General features: G+C 59.3%; 1 protein-coding gene across 1 annotated transcript; it reads right to left on the bottom strand.

The window, feature by feature from the left end:
- Positions 1–513: 513 nt before the first annotated feature.
- LOC144490895 (extracellular matrix protein 2-like) lies at positions 514–13196 on the bottom strand (the record flags this gene model as incomplete). Its single annotated transcript, XM_078208581.1, has 3 exons — positions 13066–13196; positions 6304–6461; positions 514–652 (listed from the first exon to the last, which is right to left on the bottom strand). Coding segments are annotated over exons 1-3 (427 nt in total), but the record flags the coding sequence as incomplete, so codon positions are not given.
- Between the last annotated feature and the right edge of the window lie 863 nt (positions 13197–14059).

The following is a 14059-nucleotide window of genomic DNA, read 5'->3' as shown; positions in this document are numbered from 1 at the left end:
CCTCTCTCTCTCTCTCCCACCCCCGTCTCTCTCTCTCTCCCCCCACCTACATCTCTCTCTCTCTCCCGCCTCCGTCTCTCTTTCTCTCCCCGCCCCCTGCTCTCTCTCTCTCCCCACCTCCGTCTCTCTCTCTCTCTCTCTCCCCGCCTCCTGTCTCTCTCTCTCCCCCCGCTGTCTCTCTCTCTCTCTCTCTCTCCCCCCGTCTGTCTCTATCTCTCTCTCTCCTCCTTTAAGACGCTCCTTAAAAACCGACCTCTGTGACTGAGCTTTTGGTCGCCTGTGGCTGACACCTCCCGAGGTGTCTCGGGGTAAGATTCTGTCTGATTGCCGCTGCTGCGAAGCATGCCTCTGGGGTGGTATTTCTCTGTTAACCTGCACTGCACGAGTACAAGGTGCTGCGTGTCAGTTTCAGGCGCTGGGGTCAAAGGGCCAAGGCAGGATCAGCTGCGGGCGGAGCCTCGGTCTAGCCGGGGGTGCGTGGGTGCCAGACAGAGGGAGACCTCCCGTACTCACCGCAAGTGGATCCAGCCCGGGGATCGATGCGGTTCTCCTCCAGGCGGTTTGGCGGCAGCACCAGGATCGTGAGGTTGAGGGTCTTGTTCAGGAGGCCGCCGGGAATCTCCTCAATGTGGTTGTCCTCCAGGTGGAGCTCCTGGGGAATGAGGGGAGCGAGAGGTTAGAGACGGAATTGAGCGCGGAGAGGGGAGGGGGGCTGCTGGCTGGGACCACTGCGACTGAGAGGCCTGAACGCCACTCGGAGAGACAAGCGGGGAGAGCGTACAAGGAGCAGAGATGGAGAGAAGGATAGAAGGAAGGAGAGAGAGAGCGCAAGGCCAAAATAAAACTTTTCAAACACTCCGAGCGTCCCCAGGGCATCACTCCGCCAGTGGAAGGGTCTTCCCCAACTGTGACCACCATTATAGTGCAGGAAACGAGGCAGTCAAACATGAGCACAGAAAGATCCCACAAAGGACAAGTGTGATAATGACCCAGGTTGTCTGTTTTTCGATGATGTTGGTTGGAGGATGGATGTGGGTCTCAGCACACTGGGGAGATTTATCCACCCTCAGCACTGACCCTCCCACAGTGCGGCGCTCCCTCAGCACTGACCCTCCCACAGTGCGGCGCTCCCTCAGCACTGACCCTCCCACAGTGCGGCGCTCCCTCAGCACTGACCCTCCCACAGTGCGGCGCTCCCTCAGCACTGACCCTCCCACAGTGCGGCACTCCCTCAGCACTGACCCTCCAACTGTGCGGCGCTCCCTCAGCACTGACCCTCCCACAGTGCGGCGCTCCCTCAGCACTGACCCTCCTACAGTGCGACGCTCCCTCAGCACTGACCCTCCCACAGTGCGGCGCTCACTCAGCACTGACCCTCCCACAGTGCGGCGCTCCCTCAGCACTGACCCTCCCACAGTGCGGCGCTCCCTCAGCACTGACCCTCCCACAGTGCGACGCTCCCTCAGCACTGACCCTCCCACAGTGCGGCGCTCCCTCAGCACTGACCCTCCAACAGTGCGGCGCTCCCTCAGCACTGAACCTCCGACAGTGCAGCGCTCTCTCAGCACTGACCCTCCCACAGTGCGGCGCTCTCTCAGCACTGACCCTCCCACAGTGCGGCGCTCCCTCAGCACTGACACTCTCACAGTGCGGCGCTCCCTCAGCACTGACCCTCCCACAGTGTGGCGCTCCCTCAGCACTGACCTTCCCACAGTGCGGTGCTCCCTCAGCACTGACCCTCCCACAGTGCGGTGCTCCCTCAGCACTGACCCTCCCACAGTGCGGCGCTCCCTCAGCACTGACCGTCCCACAGTGGGTCGCTCCCTCAGCACTGACCCTCCCACAGTGCAGCGCTCCCTCAGCACTGACCCTCCCACAGTGCGGCGCTCCCTCAGCACTGACCCTCCCACAGTGCGGCGCTCCCTCAGCACTGACCGTCCCACAGTGCGTCGCTCCCTCAGCACTGACCCTCCCACAGTGCAGCGCTCCCTCAGCACTGACCCTCCCACAGTGCGGCACTACCTCAGCACTGAACCTCCGACAGTGCGACACTCCCTCAGCACTGACCCTCCCACAGTGCGTCGCTCCCTCAGCACTGACCCTCCCACAGTGCGGCGCTCCCTCAGCACTGAACCTCCGACAGTGCGGCACTCCCTCAGCACTGACCCTCCCACAGTGCGGCGCTCCCCCAGCACTGACCCTCCCACAGTGCGGCGCTCCCTCAGCACTGACACTCTCACAGTGCGGCGCTCCCTCAGCACTGACCCTCCCACAGTGTGGCGCTCCCTCAGCACTGACCTTCCCACAGTGCGGTGCTCCCTCAGCACTGACCCTCCCACAGTGCGGTGCTCCCTCAGCACTGACCCTCCCACAGTGCGGCGCTCCCTCAGCACTGACCGTCCCACAGTGCGTCGCTCCCTCAGCACTGACCCTCCCACAGTGCAGCGCTCCCTCAGCACTGACCCTCCCACAGTGCGGCACTACCTCAGCACTGAACCTCCGACAGTGCGACACTCCCTCAGCACTGACCCTCCCACAGTGCGTCGCTCCCTCAGCACTGACCGTCCCACAGTGCGGCGCTCCCTCAGCACTGACCCTCCCACAGTGCGGCGCTCCCTCAGCACTGACCCTCCCACAGTGCGGCGCTCCCTCAGCACTGAACCTCCGACAGTGCAGCGCTCTCTCAGCACTGACCCTCCGACAGTGCGACACTCCCTCAGCACTGACCCTCCCACAGTGCAGCGCTCCCCTAGCACTGACCCTCTCACAGTGCGGCGCTCCCTCAGCACTGAACCTCCCACAGTGTGGTGCTCCCTCAGCACTGACCCTCCCACAGTGCGGCGCTCCCTCAGCACTGACCCTCCCACAGTGCGGCGCTCCCTCAGCACTGACCCTCCCACAGTGCGGCGCTCCCTCAGCACTGACCCTCCCACAGTGCGGCGCTCCCTCAGCACTGACCCTCCCACAGTGCGGCGCTCCCTCAGCACTGACCCTCCCACAGTGCGGCGCTCCCTCAGCACTGACCCTCCCACAGTGCGGCGCTCCCTCAGCACTGACCCTCCCACAGTGCGGCGCTCCCTCAGCACTGACCCTCCCACAGTGCGGCCCTCCCTCAGCACTGACTCTCCAGCAGTGTGGCGCTCCCTCAGCACTGACCCTCCTACAGTGCGGCGCTCCCTCAGCACTGACCCTCCCACAGTGCGGCGCTCCCTCAGCACTGACCCTCCCACAGTGTGGCGCTCCCTCAGCACTGACCCACCCACAGGGCGGCACTCCCTCAGCCCTGACCCTCCCACAGTGCGGCGCTCCCTCAGCACTGACCCTCCCACAGTGCGGCGCTCCTTCAGCACTGACCCTCCCACAGTGCGGAGCTCCCTCAGCACTGACCCTCCCACAGTGCAGCACTCCCTCAGCACTGACCCTCCCACAGTGCGGCGCTCCCTCAGCACTGACCCTCCCACAGTGCGGCACTTCCTCAGCACTGACCCTCCCACAGTGCGGCGCTCCCTCAACACTGACCCTCCCACAGCGCGGCGCTCCCTCAACACTGACCCTCACACAGTGCGGCGCTCTCTCAACACTGACCCTCCCACAGTGCGGCGCTCCCTCAACACTGACCCTCCCACAGTGCGGCGCTCGCTCAGCACTGACCCTCCCACAGTGCGGCGCTCCCTCAACACTGACCCTCCCACAGTGCGGCGCTCCCTCAACACTGACCCTCACACAGTGCGGCGCTCCCTCAACACTGACCCTGCAGGGCACTGGATCTAAACTGCGTATTAAACTTTGGAAAAAAATAGTGAGTTGATTAATCATAGTCGCTCTCACTGACGTCCATGAGGCCCTGTGAGCGTTGTCAAGTTGTGGATCTAGGCCCAAAGCAAGATGAATGGGGCCTGGATGAAAGCTTCCTCCAATCTATCAGACAGGTTTGGGAGCAGTGTGTTCTGTGCTGAAAGCTGTGTCATCCCCAATGCCAGAAACTGCGGAAGAGAATGTTCCGTCTGTCTGACATGAAGTCAACAAGATTCCCTGATCCCTGAATCACATAAAATGTCAGTGTCCAGGTACAGAGAGCGTTTGGGAAAACCAATTGGAACATTCTCCTCTAACGCGAGGGGGATGGAGTATAAGAGTTGGTTCGTGTTGCTCCAACTGTGCAGGGAGTTGGTGTTACTGCAGCTGGAGTACTGCGAACAGTTCTGGTCTCCTCACCCTCACTGAAGGAGGGATCCACTCGCATCGGAGGCCGTTCAGAGAAGGTTCACTGGGTCCCTATCTCTGTAACCTCCTCCAGCCCCTACAACCCTCTCTATCTCTGTAACCTCCTCCAGCCCCTACAACCCTCTCTATCTCTGTAACCTCCTCCAGCCCCTACAACCCTCCCTATCTCTGTAACCTCCTCCAGCCCCTACAACCCTCTCTATCTCTGTAACCTCCTCCAGCCCCTACAACCCTCCCTATCTCTGTAACCTCCTCCAGCCCCTACAACCCTCTCTATCTCTGTAACCTCCTCCAGCCCCTACAACCCTCTCTATCTCTGTAACCTCCTCCAGCCCCTACAACCCTCCCTATCTCTGTAACCTCCTCCAGCCCCTACAACCCTCCCTATCTCTGTAACCTCCTCCAGCCCCTACAACACTCCCTATCTCTGTAACCCCCTCCAGCCCCTACAACACTCACTATCTCTGTAACCCCCTCCAGCCCGACAACCCTCCCTATCTCTGTAACCCCCTCCAGCCCGACAACCCTCCCTATCTCTGTAACCTCCTCCAGCACCTACAACCATCCCTATCTTTATAACCCCCTCCAGCCCTTACAACCCTCCCTATCTCTGTAACCTCCTCCAGCCCCTACAACACTCCCTATCTCTGTAACCCCCTCCAGCCCCTATAACCCTCCCTATCTCTGTAACCCCCTCCAGCCCTACAACCCTCCCTATCTCTGTAACCTCCTCCAGCCCCTACAACCCTCCCTATCTCTGTCACCTCCTCCAGCCCCTACAACCCTCCCTATCTCTGTAACCTCCTCCAGCCCCTACAACCCTCCCTATCTCTGTCACCTCCTCCAGCCCCTACAACCCTCCCTATCTCTGTCACCTCCTCCAGCCCCTACAACCCTCCCTATCTCTGTCACCTCCTACAACTCTCCGGGATCTCTGCGCTCCTCGAATTCCAGCCTCTTAGGCATTCCCCAATTTCCTTCGCTCCACCATTGGCGGCCTTGCCTTCAGCTGCTTGGGAGGCCCTCTGCTCTGGAATTCCCTCCCTAAACCTCTCTAAACCACATCTCTTTCTGTCTGTCTCTCGCTCGCTCGCTCTCTGTCTGTCTGTCTGTTTCTCGCTCGCTCTCTGTCTGTCTGTCTGTTTCTCGCTCGCTCTCTGTCTGTCTGTCTCTCGCTCGCTCTCTGTCTGTCTCTCGCTCGCTCTCTGTCTGTCTCTCGCTCGCTCTCTGTCTGTTTCTCGCTCGCTCTCTGTCTGTCTGTCTCTCGCTCGCTCTCTGTCTGTCTCTCGCTCGCTCGCTCTCTGTCTGTCTGTCTGTCTCTCGCTCGCTCGCTCTCTGTCTGTCTGTCTCTCGCTTACTCTCTGTCTGTCTCTCGCTCGCTCTCTGTCTGTCTGTCTGTCTCTCGCTCGCTCGCTCTCTGTCTGTCTGTCTCTCGCTTACTCTCTGTCTGTCTCTCGCTCGCTCTCTGTCTGTCTGTCTGTCTCTCGCTTACTCTCTGTCTGTCTCTCGCTCGCTCGTTCTGTCTCTCGCTCTCTCGCCTCCTTTAAGACACTCCTTAAAAACCACCCTCTTTTACCGTAGCTTCTGGTTGCCTGGCCCTGATATCTCCCGATGTTGCTCGGAAGCAGATTCTAACTTGAGAACTTTTGGTTTGTTTAATCTGTTGGGAACACCGCACAATAAGATCATAAACAGGGCAGGAGGAGGCCATTCAGCCCATTGGGTCTGCTCCCCCATTTCAACTCCTTCCGGATGGTTCCACTTTCTCCGCCCGTCCCTCGATCCCCTCTTGTGCCCGAAAATCTCTGTCAGTCTCCGTGTGGAATGGACTCGACGAGCGAGCTTCCTCTGGGATTGGGAATTCCAAAGATTCCCGACTCTCGGAGGGAAGAGAATTCTCCTCATTGCAGACCCAAAATGGCCACTCCCCTGATCCTGAGAGTGTGACCTTCGTCCTCGGCCCCCTCCCCCATCCCCGTGCTCCAGGGTCTCGGGTCAGGATGAGGGGAGGGTGCAGTTGTCGGGGGAGCCAAGATGGCCTCTCGAAAGCCAGCCGGTCAGGATGCTCGGAGGACTCACCTTCAGGGCGGGGGGTAGGCCGGAGGGCATGGCTCGGAACCGGTTACGGCCAAGCCGCAGGTAGATCAGCTTTCTCAGCGGGCGGAAGGCGTTGGGGTTGACATTGCCGTCGTCCAGGCCGTTTCCTTCCAGGTCGAGGGTCAGGAGACGATGGAGCCCTGTGTCAAAGAAGAGGTGTTGAGGGACGGCGTAGAAAAACATGTGTGAGTGCGCCTGCGCAGGCCGCTCCCCTCCGGGCGTCCATTCGGCGGAGCTGCAGACCGAGTGAAGAGGTCGGCGCACACGAGGCACAATTCCCGTTTGAGGGCTGCGGGGATCACGGTGTAACCCGCCTGTGCACAGCAAGATCCCACCTGCACCCAAAGCATAATCATCCAACACATCTCTGCTTTCTGATTGGAGTGCGGCGCTCCCTCAGCACTGACTCTCCCACAGTGCAGCGCTCCCTCAGCACTGACCCTCCCACAGTGCAGCGCTCCCTCAGCACTGACCCTCCCACAGTGCGGCGCTCCCTCAGCACTGACCCTCCCACAGTGCGGCGCTCCCTCAGCACTGACCCTCCCACAGTGCGGCACTCCCTCAGCACTGACTCTCCCACAGTGCAGCGCTCCCTCAGCACTGACTCTCCCACAGTGCAGCGCTCCCTCAGCACTGACTCTCCCACAGTGCAGCGCTCCCTCAGCACTGACTCTCCCACAGTGCAGCGCTCCCTCAGCACTGACTCTCCCACAGTGCAGCGCTCCCTCAGCACTGACCCTCCCACAGTGCAGCGCTCCCTCAGCACTGACTCTCCCACAGTGCAGCGCTCCCTCAGCACTGACCCTCCCACAGTGCAGCGCTCCCTCAGCACTGACTCTCCCACAGTGCAGCGCTCCCTCAGCACTGACTCTCCCACAGTGCGGCGCTCCCTCTGCACTGACCCTCCCACAGTGCGGCGCTCCCTCAGCACTGACCCTCCCACAGTGCAGTGCTCCCTCAGCACTGACCCTCCCACAGTGCAGTGCTCCCTCAGCACTGACCCTCCCACAGTGCGGCGCTCCCTCAGCACTGACCCTCCCACAGTGCGGCACTCCCTCAGCACTGACCCTCCCACATGCGGCGCTCCCTCAGCACTGACCCTCCCACAGTGCGGCACTCCCTCAGCACTGACCCTCCCACAGTGCGGCGCTCCCTCAGCACTGACCGTCCGACAGTGCGGGGCTCCCTCAGCACTGACCGTCCGACAGTGCGGCGCTCCCTCAGCACTGACCCTCCCTCAGTGCGGGGCTCCCTCAGCACTGACCTTCTGACAGTGCGGCGCTCCCTCAGCACTGACCTTCTGACAGTGCGATGCTCCCTCAGCACTGACCCTCCCACAGTGCGGTGCTCCCTCAGCACTGACCCTCCCACAGTGCGGCGCTCCCTCAGCACTGACCCTCCCACAGTGCGGCGCTCCCTCAGTACTGACCCTCCCACAATGCGGCAGTCCCTCAGCACTGACCCTCCCACAGTGCGGTGCTCCCTCAGCACTGACCCTCCCACAGTGCAATGCTCCCTCAGCACTGACCCTCCCACAGTGCGGCGCTCCCTCAGCACTGACCCTCCCACAGTGCGGCGCTCCCTCAGCACTGATCCTCCCACAATGCGGCAGTCCCTCAGCACTGACCTTCCCACAGTGCAGCACTCCCTCTGCACTGACCCTCCCACAGTGCGGCGCTCCCTCAGCACTGACCCTCCCACAGTGCGGCGCTCCCTCAGCACTGACCCTCCCACAATGCGGCAGTCCCTCAGCACTGACCCTCCCACAGTGCGGCGCTCCCTCAGCACTGACCCTCCCACAGTGCAGCACTCCCTCTGCACTGACCCTCCCACAGTGCGGCGCTCCCTCAGCACTGACCCTCCCACAGTGCGGCGCTCCCTCAGCACTGACCCTCCCACAGTGCGGCGCTCCCTCAGCACTGACCCTCCCACAGTGCGGCGCTCCCTCAGCACTGACCCTCCCACAGTGCGGCGCTCCCTCAGCACTGACCCTCCCACAGTGTGGCCCTCCCTCAGCACTGACCCTCGCACAGTGCGGCGCTCCCTCAGCACTGACCCTCCCACAGTGCGGCGCTCCCTCAGCACTGACCCTCGCACAGTGCGGCGCTCCCTCAGCACTGACCCTCCCACAGTGTGGCCCTCCCTCAGCACTGACCCTCCCACAGTGCGGCGCTCCCTCAGCACTGACCCTCCCACAGTGCGCTCTTCCTAAACTTAAGGGGAGGTGATGGCCTAGTGCTATTATCACTCGACTATTAATCCAGAAACTCAGCTAGTGTTCTGGGTACCCGGGTTCGAATCCCACCACGGCAGCTGGTGGAATTTGAACTCAATGAAAAAAATTTGGAATTAAGAATCTACTGATGACCACGAAACCATTGTCAGAAAAACCCACCTGGTTCACGAATGTCCTTTTGGGAAGGAAATCTGCCGTCCTTACCTGGCCTGGCCTACATGTGACTCCAGAGCCACAGCAATGTGGTTGACACTGAACTGCCCTCCAAGGGCAACCAGGGATGGGCAATAAATGCTGACCAGCCAGCGACGCCCATGTCCCATGAATGAATTAAAGAAAGGGTCAGTTTAACATGGCCAATGCTCCTAACCCGCTGTGGGAGGAAACCGGAGCACCCGGAGGAAACCCACGCAGACACGGGGAGAACGTGCAAACTCCACACAGGCAGTGACCCGAGGCCAGAATTGAACCCGGGTCCCTGGCGCTGTGAGGCAGCAGTGCCAACCACCATGCTGGGGTCAAATTCTATCAGATTGGCACTCCTGTGAAGCACCTCAGGGGACACTTCACTCAGTTATAGGTGCTGCAGCAATGCAGGGTGTTGTTGCAAATCTGTTTCCCAATTATCCTCTGAGAGAGGAATGACCCTTGATAATGTGAGAAAGTGGTGGCACTTTCGCCCCCGCCACCATCTCTTCCCCCCTCCTCCCTCCCTCGACCACCCATCAATAATACTTCAAATTTCTCCCATCTTCCAGTATTACTCCAATCCATCCCTTTTCCGAGGGCGAATCTGCTCCCACCGCCCTTTCAGGCAGCACCTTCCAGGCCACAACAACTCGCTGCATCGAAAATAGAATTCTCTCCGTCCTTCCTCTGGGTCCACTGCCCAGTATCCGCTAATGTTGGAGTGGTTTAGCAGACAACTTTTCATAATAGACACATAGAATCTCCACAGTGCTGAAGGAGGCCATTCAGCCCATCGAGCGGCCACCAACAACAATCGCAACCAGGCCCTATCCCCATAACACCATGTATTTACCCAGACAGACGCTCGACACTAAGGGGCAATTTAGCATGGCCAATCCACCCTAACCTGCACATCTCTGGACACTAAGGGACAATTTAGCATGGCCAATCCACCCTAACCTGCACATCTCTGGACACTAAGGGACAATTTAGCATGGCCAATCCACCCTAACCTGCACATCTTTGGACACTAAGGGGCAATTTAGCATGGCCAATCCACCTAACCTGCACATCTTTGGACACGAAGGGACAATTTAGCATGGCCAATCCACCTAATTTACACATCTTTGGACACTAAGGGGCAGTTTAGCATGGCCAATCCACCTAACCTGCACATCTTTGGACACGAAGGGACAATTTAGCATGGCCAATCCACCTAATTTACACATCTTTGGACACTAAGGGGCAATTTAGCATGGCCAATCCGCCCTAACCTGCACATCTCTGGACACTAAGGGGCAATTTGGCCTGGCCAATCCACCTAACCTGCACATCTTTGGACACGAAGGGACAATTTAGCATGGCCAATCCACCTAATTTACACATCTTTGGACACTAAGGGGCAATTTAGCATGGCCAATCCACCTAACCTACACATCTTTGGACACTAAGGGGCAATTTAGCATGGCCAATCCGCCTAACCTACACATCTTTGGACACTAAGGGGCAATTTAGCATGGCCAATCTGCCTAACCTACACATCTTTGGACACTAAGAGGCAATTTAGCATGGCCAATCCACCTAACCGACACATCTTTGGACACTAAGGGGCAATTTAGCATGGCCAATCTGCCTAACCTACACATCTTTGGACACTAAGAGGCAATTTAGCATGGCCAATCCACCGAACCTACACATCGTTGGACACTAAGGGGCAATTTAGCATGGCCAATCCACCTAACCTACACATCTTTCGGCACTAAGGGGCAATTCAGCATGGCCAATCTGCCTAACCTACACATCTTTGGACACTAAGGGGCAATTCAGCATGGCCAATCTGCCTAACCTACACATCTTTGGACACTAAGGGGCAATTTAGCATGGCCAATCCACCTAACCTACACATCTTTCGGCACTAAGGGGCAATTTAGCATGGCCAATCCACCTAACCTACACATCCTTCGGCACTAAGGGGCAATTTAGCACGGCCAATCCACCGAACCTGCACATCTTTGAACATTAAGGGGCAATTTAGCATGGCCAATCCACCGAACCTGCACATCTTTGGACATTAAGGGGCAATTTAGCATGGCCAATCCACCTAACCTGCACATCTTTGGACACGAAAGGGGCAATTTGTAACCAAAAGAGCATGGCTGAAAATATACCCCACATTGTTTATATAAAATACAGTCTGCAAGTTACAAATTATACAAAGCTAATGAGAGACTCAACCCAGTGTCGGGAGTCATACATGTGGTGCAACAGGAATTTGGCAAACTGTTTTGCAACATACCATGCTCAGATCCAGAGACGCAGAGCACCCACACAGTGAGAGAACGCCAGCAACTCGACTTCTGAGAAAAACTGCTTGACCTCCTTGGCCGCACTGTGGGAGGGTCAGTGTTGAGGGAGCGCCGCACTGTGGGAGGGTCAGTGCTGAGGGAGCGCCGCACTGTGGGAGGGTTAGTGCTGAGGGAGCGCCGCACTGTGGGAGGGTCAGTGCTGAGGGAGCGCCGCACTGTGGGAGGGTCAGTGCTGAGGGAGCGCTGCACTGTGGGAGGGTCAGTGCTGAGGGAGTACCGCACTGTGGGAGGGTCAGTGCTGAGGGAGTGACGCACTGTGGGAGGGTCAGTGCTGAGGGAGCGCCGTACTGTGGGGTGGAGAGTGCTGAGGGAGCGCCGCACTGTGGGAGGGTCAGTGCTGAGGGAGTGCCGCACTGTGGGAGGGTCAGTGCTGAGGGAGTGCCGCACTGTGGGAGGGTCAGTGCTGAGGGAGCGCCGCACTGTGGGAGGGTCAGTGCTGAGGGAGTGCCGCACTGTGGGAGGGTCAGTGCTGAGGGAGCGCCGTACTGTGGGGTGGAGAGTGCTGAGGGAGCGCCGCACTGTGGGAGGGTCAGTGTTGAGGGAGCATCGCACTGTGGGTGGGTCAGTGCTGAGGGAGTGCCGCACTGTGGTAGGGTCAGTGCTGAGGGAGCGCCGTACTGTGGGGTGGAGAGTGCTGAGGGAGCGCCGCACTGTGGGAGGGTCAGTGCTGAGGGAGTAGCGCACTGTGGGAGGGTCAGTGCTGAGGGAGTGCCGCACTGTGGGAGGGTCAGTGCTGAGGGAGTGCCGCACTGTGGGAGGGTCAGTGCTGAGGGAGCGCCGTACTGTGGGGTGGAGAGTGCTGAGGGAGCGCCGCACTGTGGGAGGGTCAGTGTTGAGGGAGCATCGCACTGTGGGTGGGTCAGTGCTGAGGGAGCGCCGCACTGTGGGAGGGTCAGTGTTGAGGGAGCGCCGCACTGTGGGAGGGTCAGTGCTGAGGGAGCGCCGCACTGTGGGAGGGTCAGTGCTGAGGGAGCGCCGCACTGTGGGAGGATCAGTGCTGAGGGAGTGCCGCACTGTGGGGTGGTCAGTGCTGAGGGAGCGCCGCACTGTGGGAGGGTCAGTGCTGAGGGAGCGCCGCACTGTGGGTGGGTCAGTGCTGATGGAGCGCTGCACTGTGGGAGGGTCAGTGCTGAGGGAGCGCCGCACTGTGGGAGGATCAGTGCTGAGGGAGTGCCGCACTGTGGGAGGGTCAGTGCTGAGGGAGCGCCACACTGTCGGAGGGTCAGTGCTGAGGGAGCGCCACAGTGTGGGAGGGTCAGTGCTGAGGGAGCGTCGCAATGTGGGAGGATCAGTGCTGAGGGAGCGCCGCACTGTGGGAGGGTCAGTGCTGAGGGAGCGCCACACTGTCGGAGGGTCAGTGCTGAGGGAGCGCCACAGTGTGGGAGGGTCAGTGCTGAGGGAGCGCCGCACTGTGGGAGGGTCAGTGCTGAGGGAGCGCCGCACTGTGGGAGGGTCAGTGCTGAGGGAGCGCCGCACTGTGGGAGGGTCAGTGCTGAGGGAGCGCCGCACTGTGGGAGGGTCAGTGCTGAGGGAGCGCCGCACTGTGGGAGGGTCAGTGCTGAGGGAGAACCGCATTGTGGCGTGTGCCCGCCCCCCCCCCCCCCCCCACCCACTCCCTGGCACACACACTCCCTAGCGCACACACTCCCTAGCGCACACATTCCCTAGCGCACACACTCCCTAGCGCACACACTCCCTAGCGCACACACTCCCTAGCGCACACACTCCCTAGCGCACACACTCCCTAGCGCACACACTCCCTAGCGCACACACTCCCTAGCGCACACACTCCCTAGCGCACACATTCCCTGGCGCACACACTCCCTAGCGCACACATTCCCTGGCACACACACTCCCTGGAACACACACTCCCTAGCGCACACACTCCCTAGCGCACACACTCCCTAGCGCACACACTCCCTGGCACACTCGCACCGGTGTACCAGTTCTAACCTCTAAAGCTGTGGCGGTCCAGCCCCTCCAGGCGATTATCGTTCAGCTTCACCTCATCAAGGGAGGGAGGCAGCCGGGGCAGGCGCTGGATCCGGTTCCCGTCCAGGTTAATTCTCCTGAGTCGGCTCATGTTCTGGGGAAGAGAGAGAGGAGAATGGAGGAGTTAGTTGGTGAGAGCTGAAACGTCAACTGGGACATGGAGGGCAGAGATCAGCTCCAATCCACGGACACCGAAATAATTCCCATCCTTCATTTTACATCCTTCATTTTAACCTCAGTGGTTGGTAAGCTGATGGAGAAGATCCTGAGGGACAAGATTTATGAGAATTTGGAGAGGTTTAGTATGCTCAAGAATACTCAGCATGGCTTTGTCAAAGGTAGATCGTGCCTTACGAGCCTGGTGGAGATCTTCGAAAATGTGACTAAACACATTGACGAAGGGAAGGCGGTAGATGTGGTTTATATGGATTTTAGCAAGGCGTTCGATAAGGTCCCCCATGCAAGGCTTCTAGAAAAAGTGAGAGGGCATGGGATCCAAGGGGCTGCTGCCCTGTGGATCCAGAACTGGCTTGCCCAAAGGAGGCAGAGTGTGGGTATAGATGGGTCTTTTTCTAAATGGAGGTCGGTCACCAGTGGTGTGCCCCAGGGATCTGTTCTGGGACCCTTGCTGTTTGTCATTTTCATAAATGACCTGGATGAGGAAGTGGAGGGATGGGTTGGTAAGTTTGCCGACGACACGAAAGTTGGTGGGGTTGTGGATAGTCTGGAGGGATGTCAGAAGTTACAGAGGGACATAGATAGGATGCAAGACTGGGCGGAGAAGTGACAGATGGACTTCAACCCAGATAAATGCGTAGTGGTCCATTTTGGCAGGTCAAATGGGATGAAGGAGTACAATATAAAGGGAAAGACTCTTAGTACTGTGGAGGATCGGAAGGACCTTGGGGTCCAAGTCCATAGGACTCTAAGCTCGGCCCCGCAGGTGGAGGAGGTG

This window comes from Mustelus asterias, unplaced genomic scaffold, assembly GCF_964213995.1.
Source record: "Mustelus asterias unplaced genomic scaffold, sMusAst1.hap1.1 HAP1_SCAFFOLD_3988, whole genome shotgun sequence".
NCBI classification, from domain to species: Eukaryota; Metazoa; Chordata; class Chondrichthyes; order Carcharhiniformes; family Triakidae; genus Mustelus; species Mustelus asterias.
Note: the sequence above shows the minus strand (reverse complement) of the source record. Positions and strands in the feature narration are given on the sequence as shown.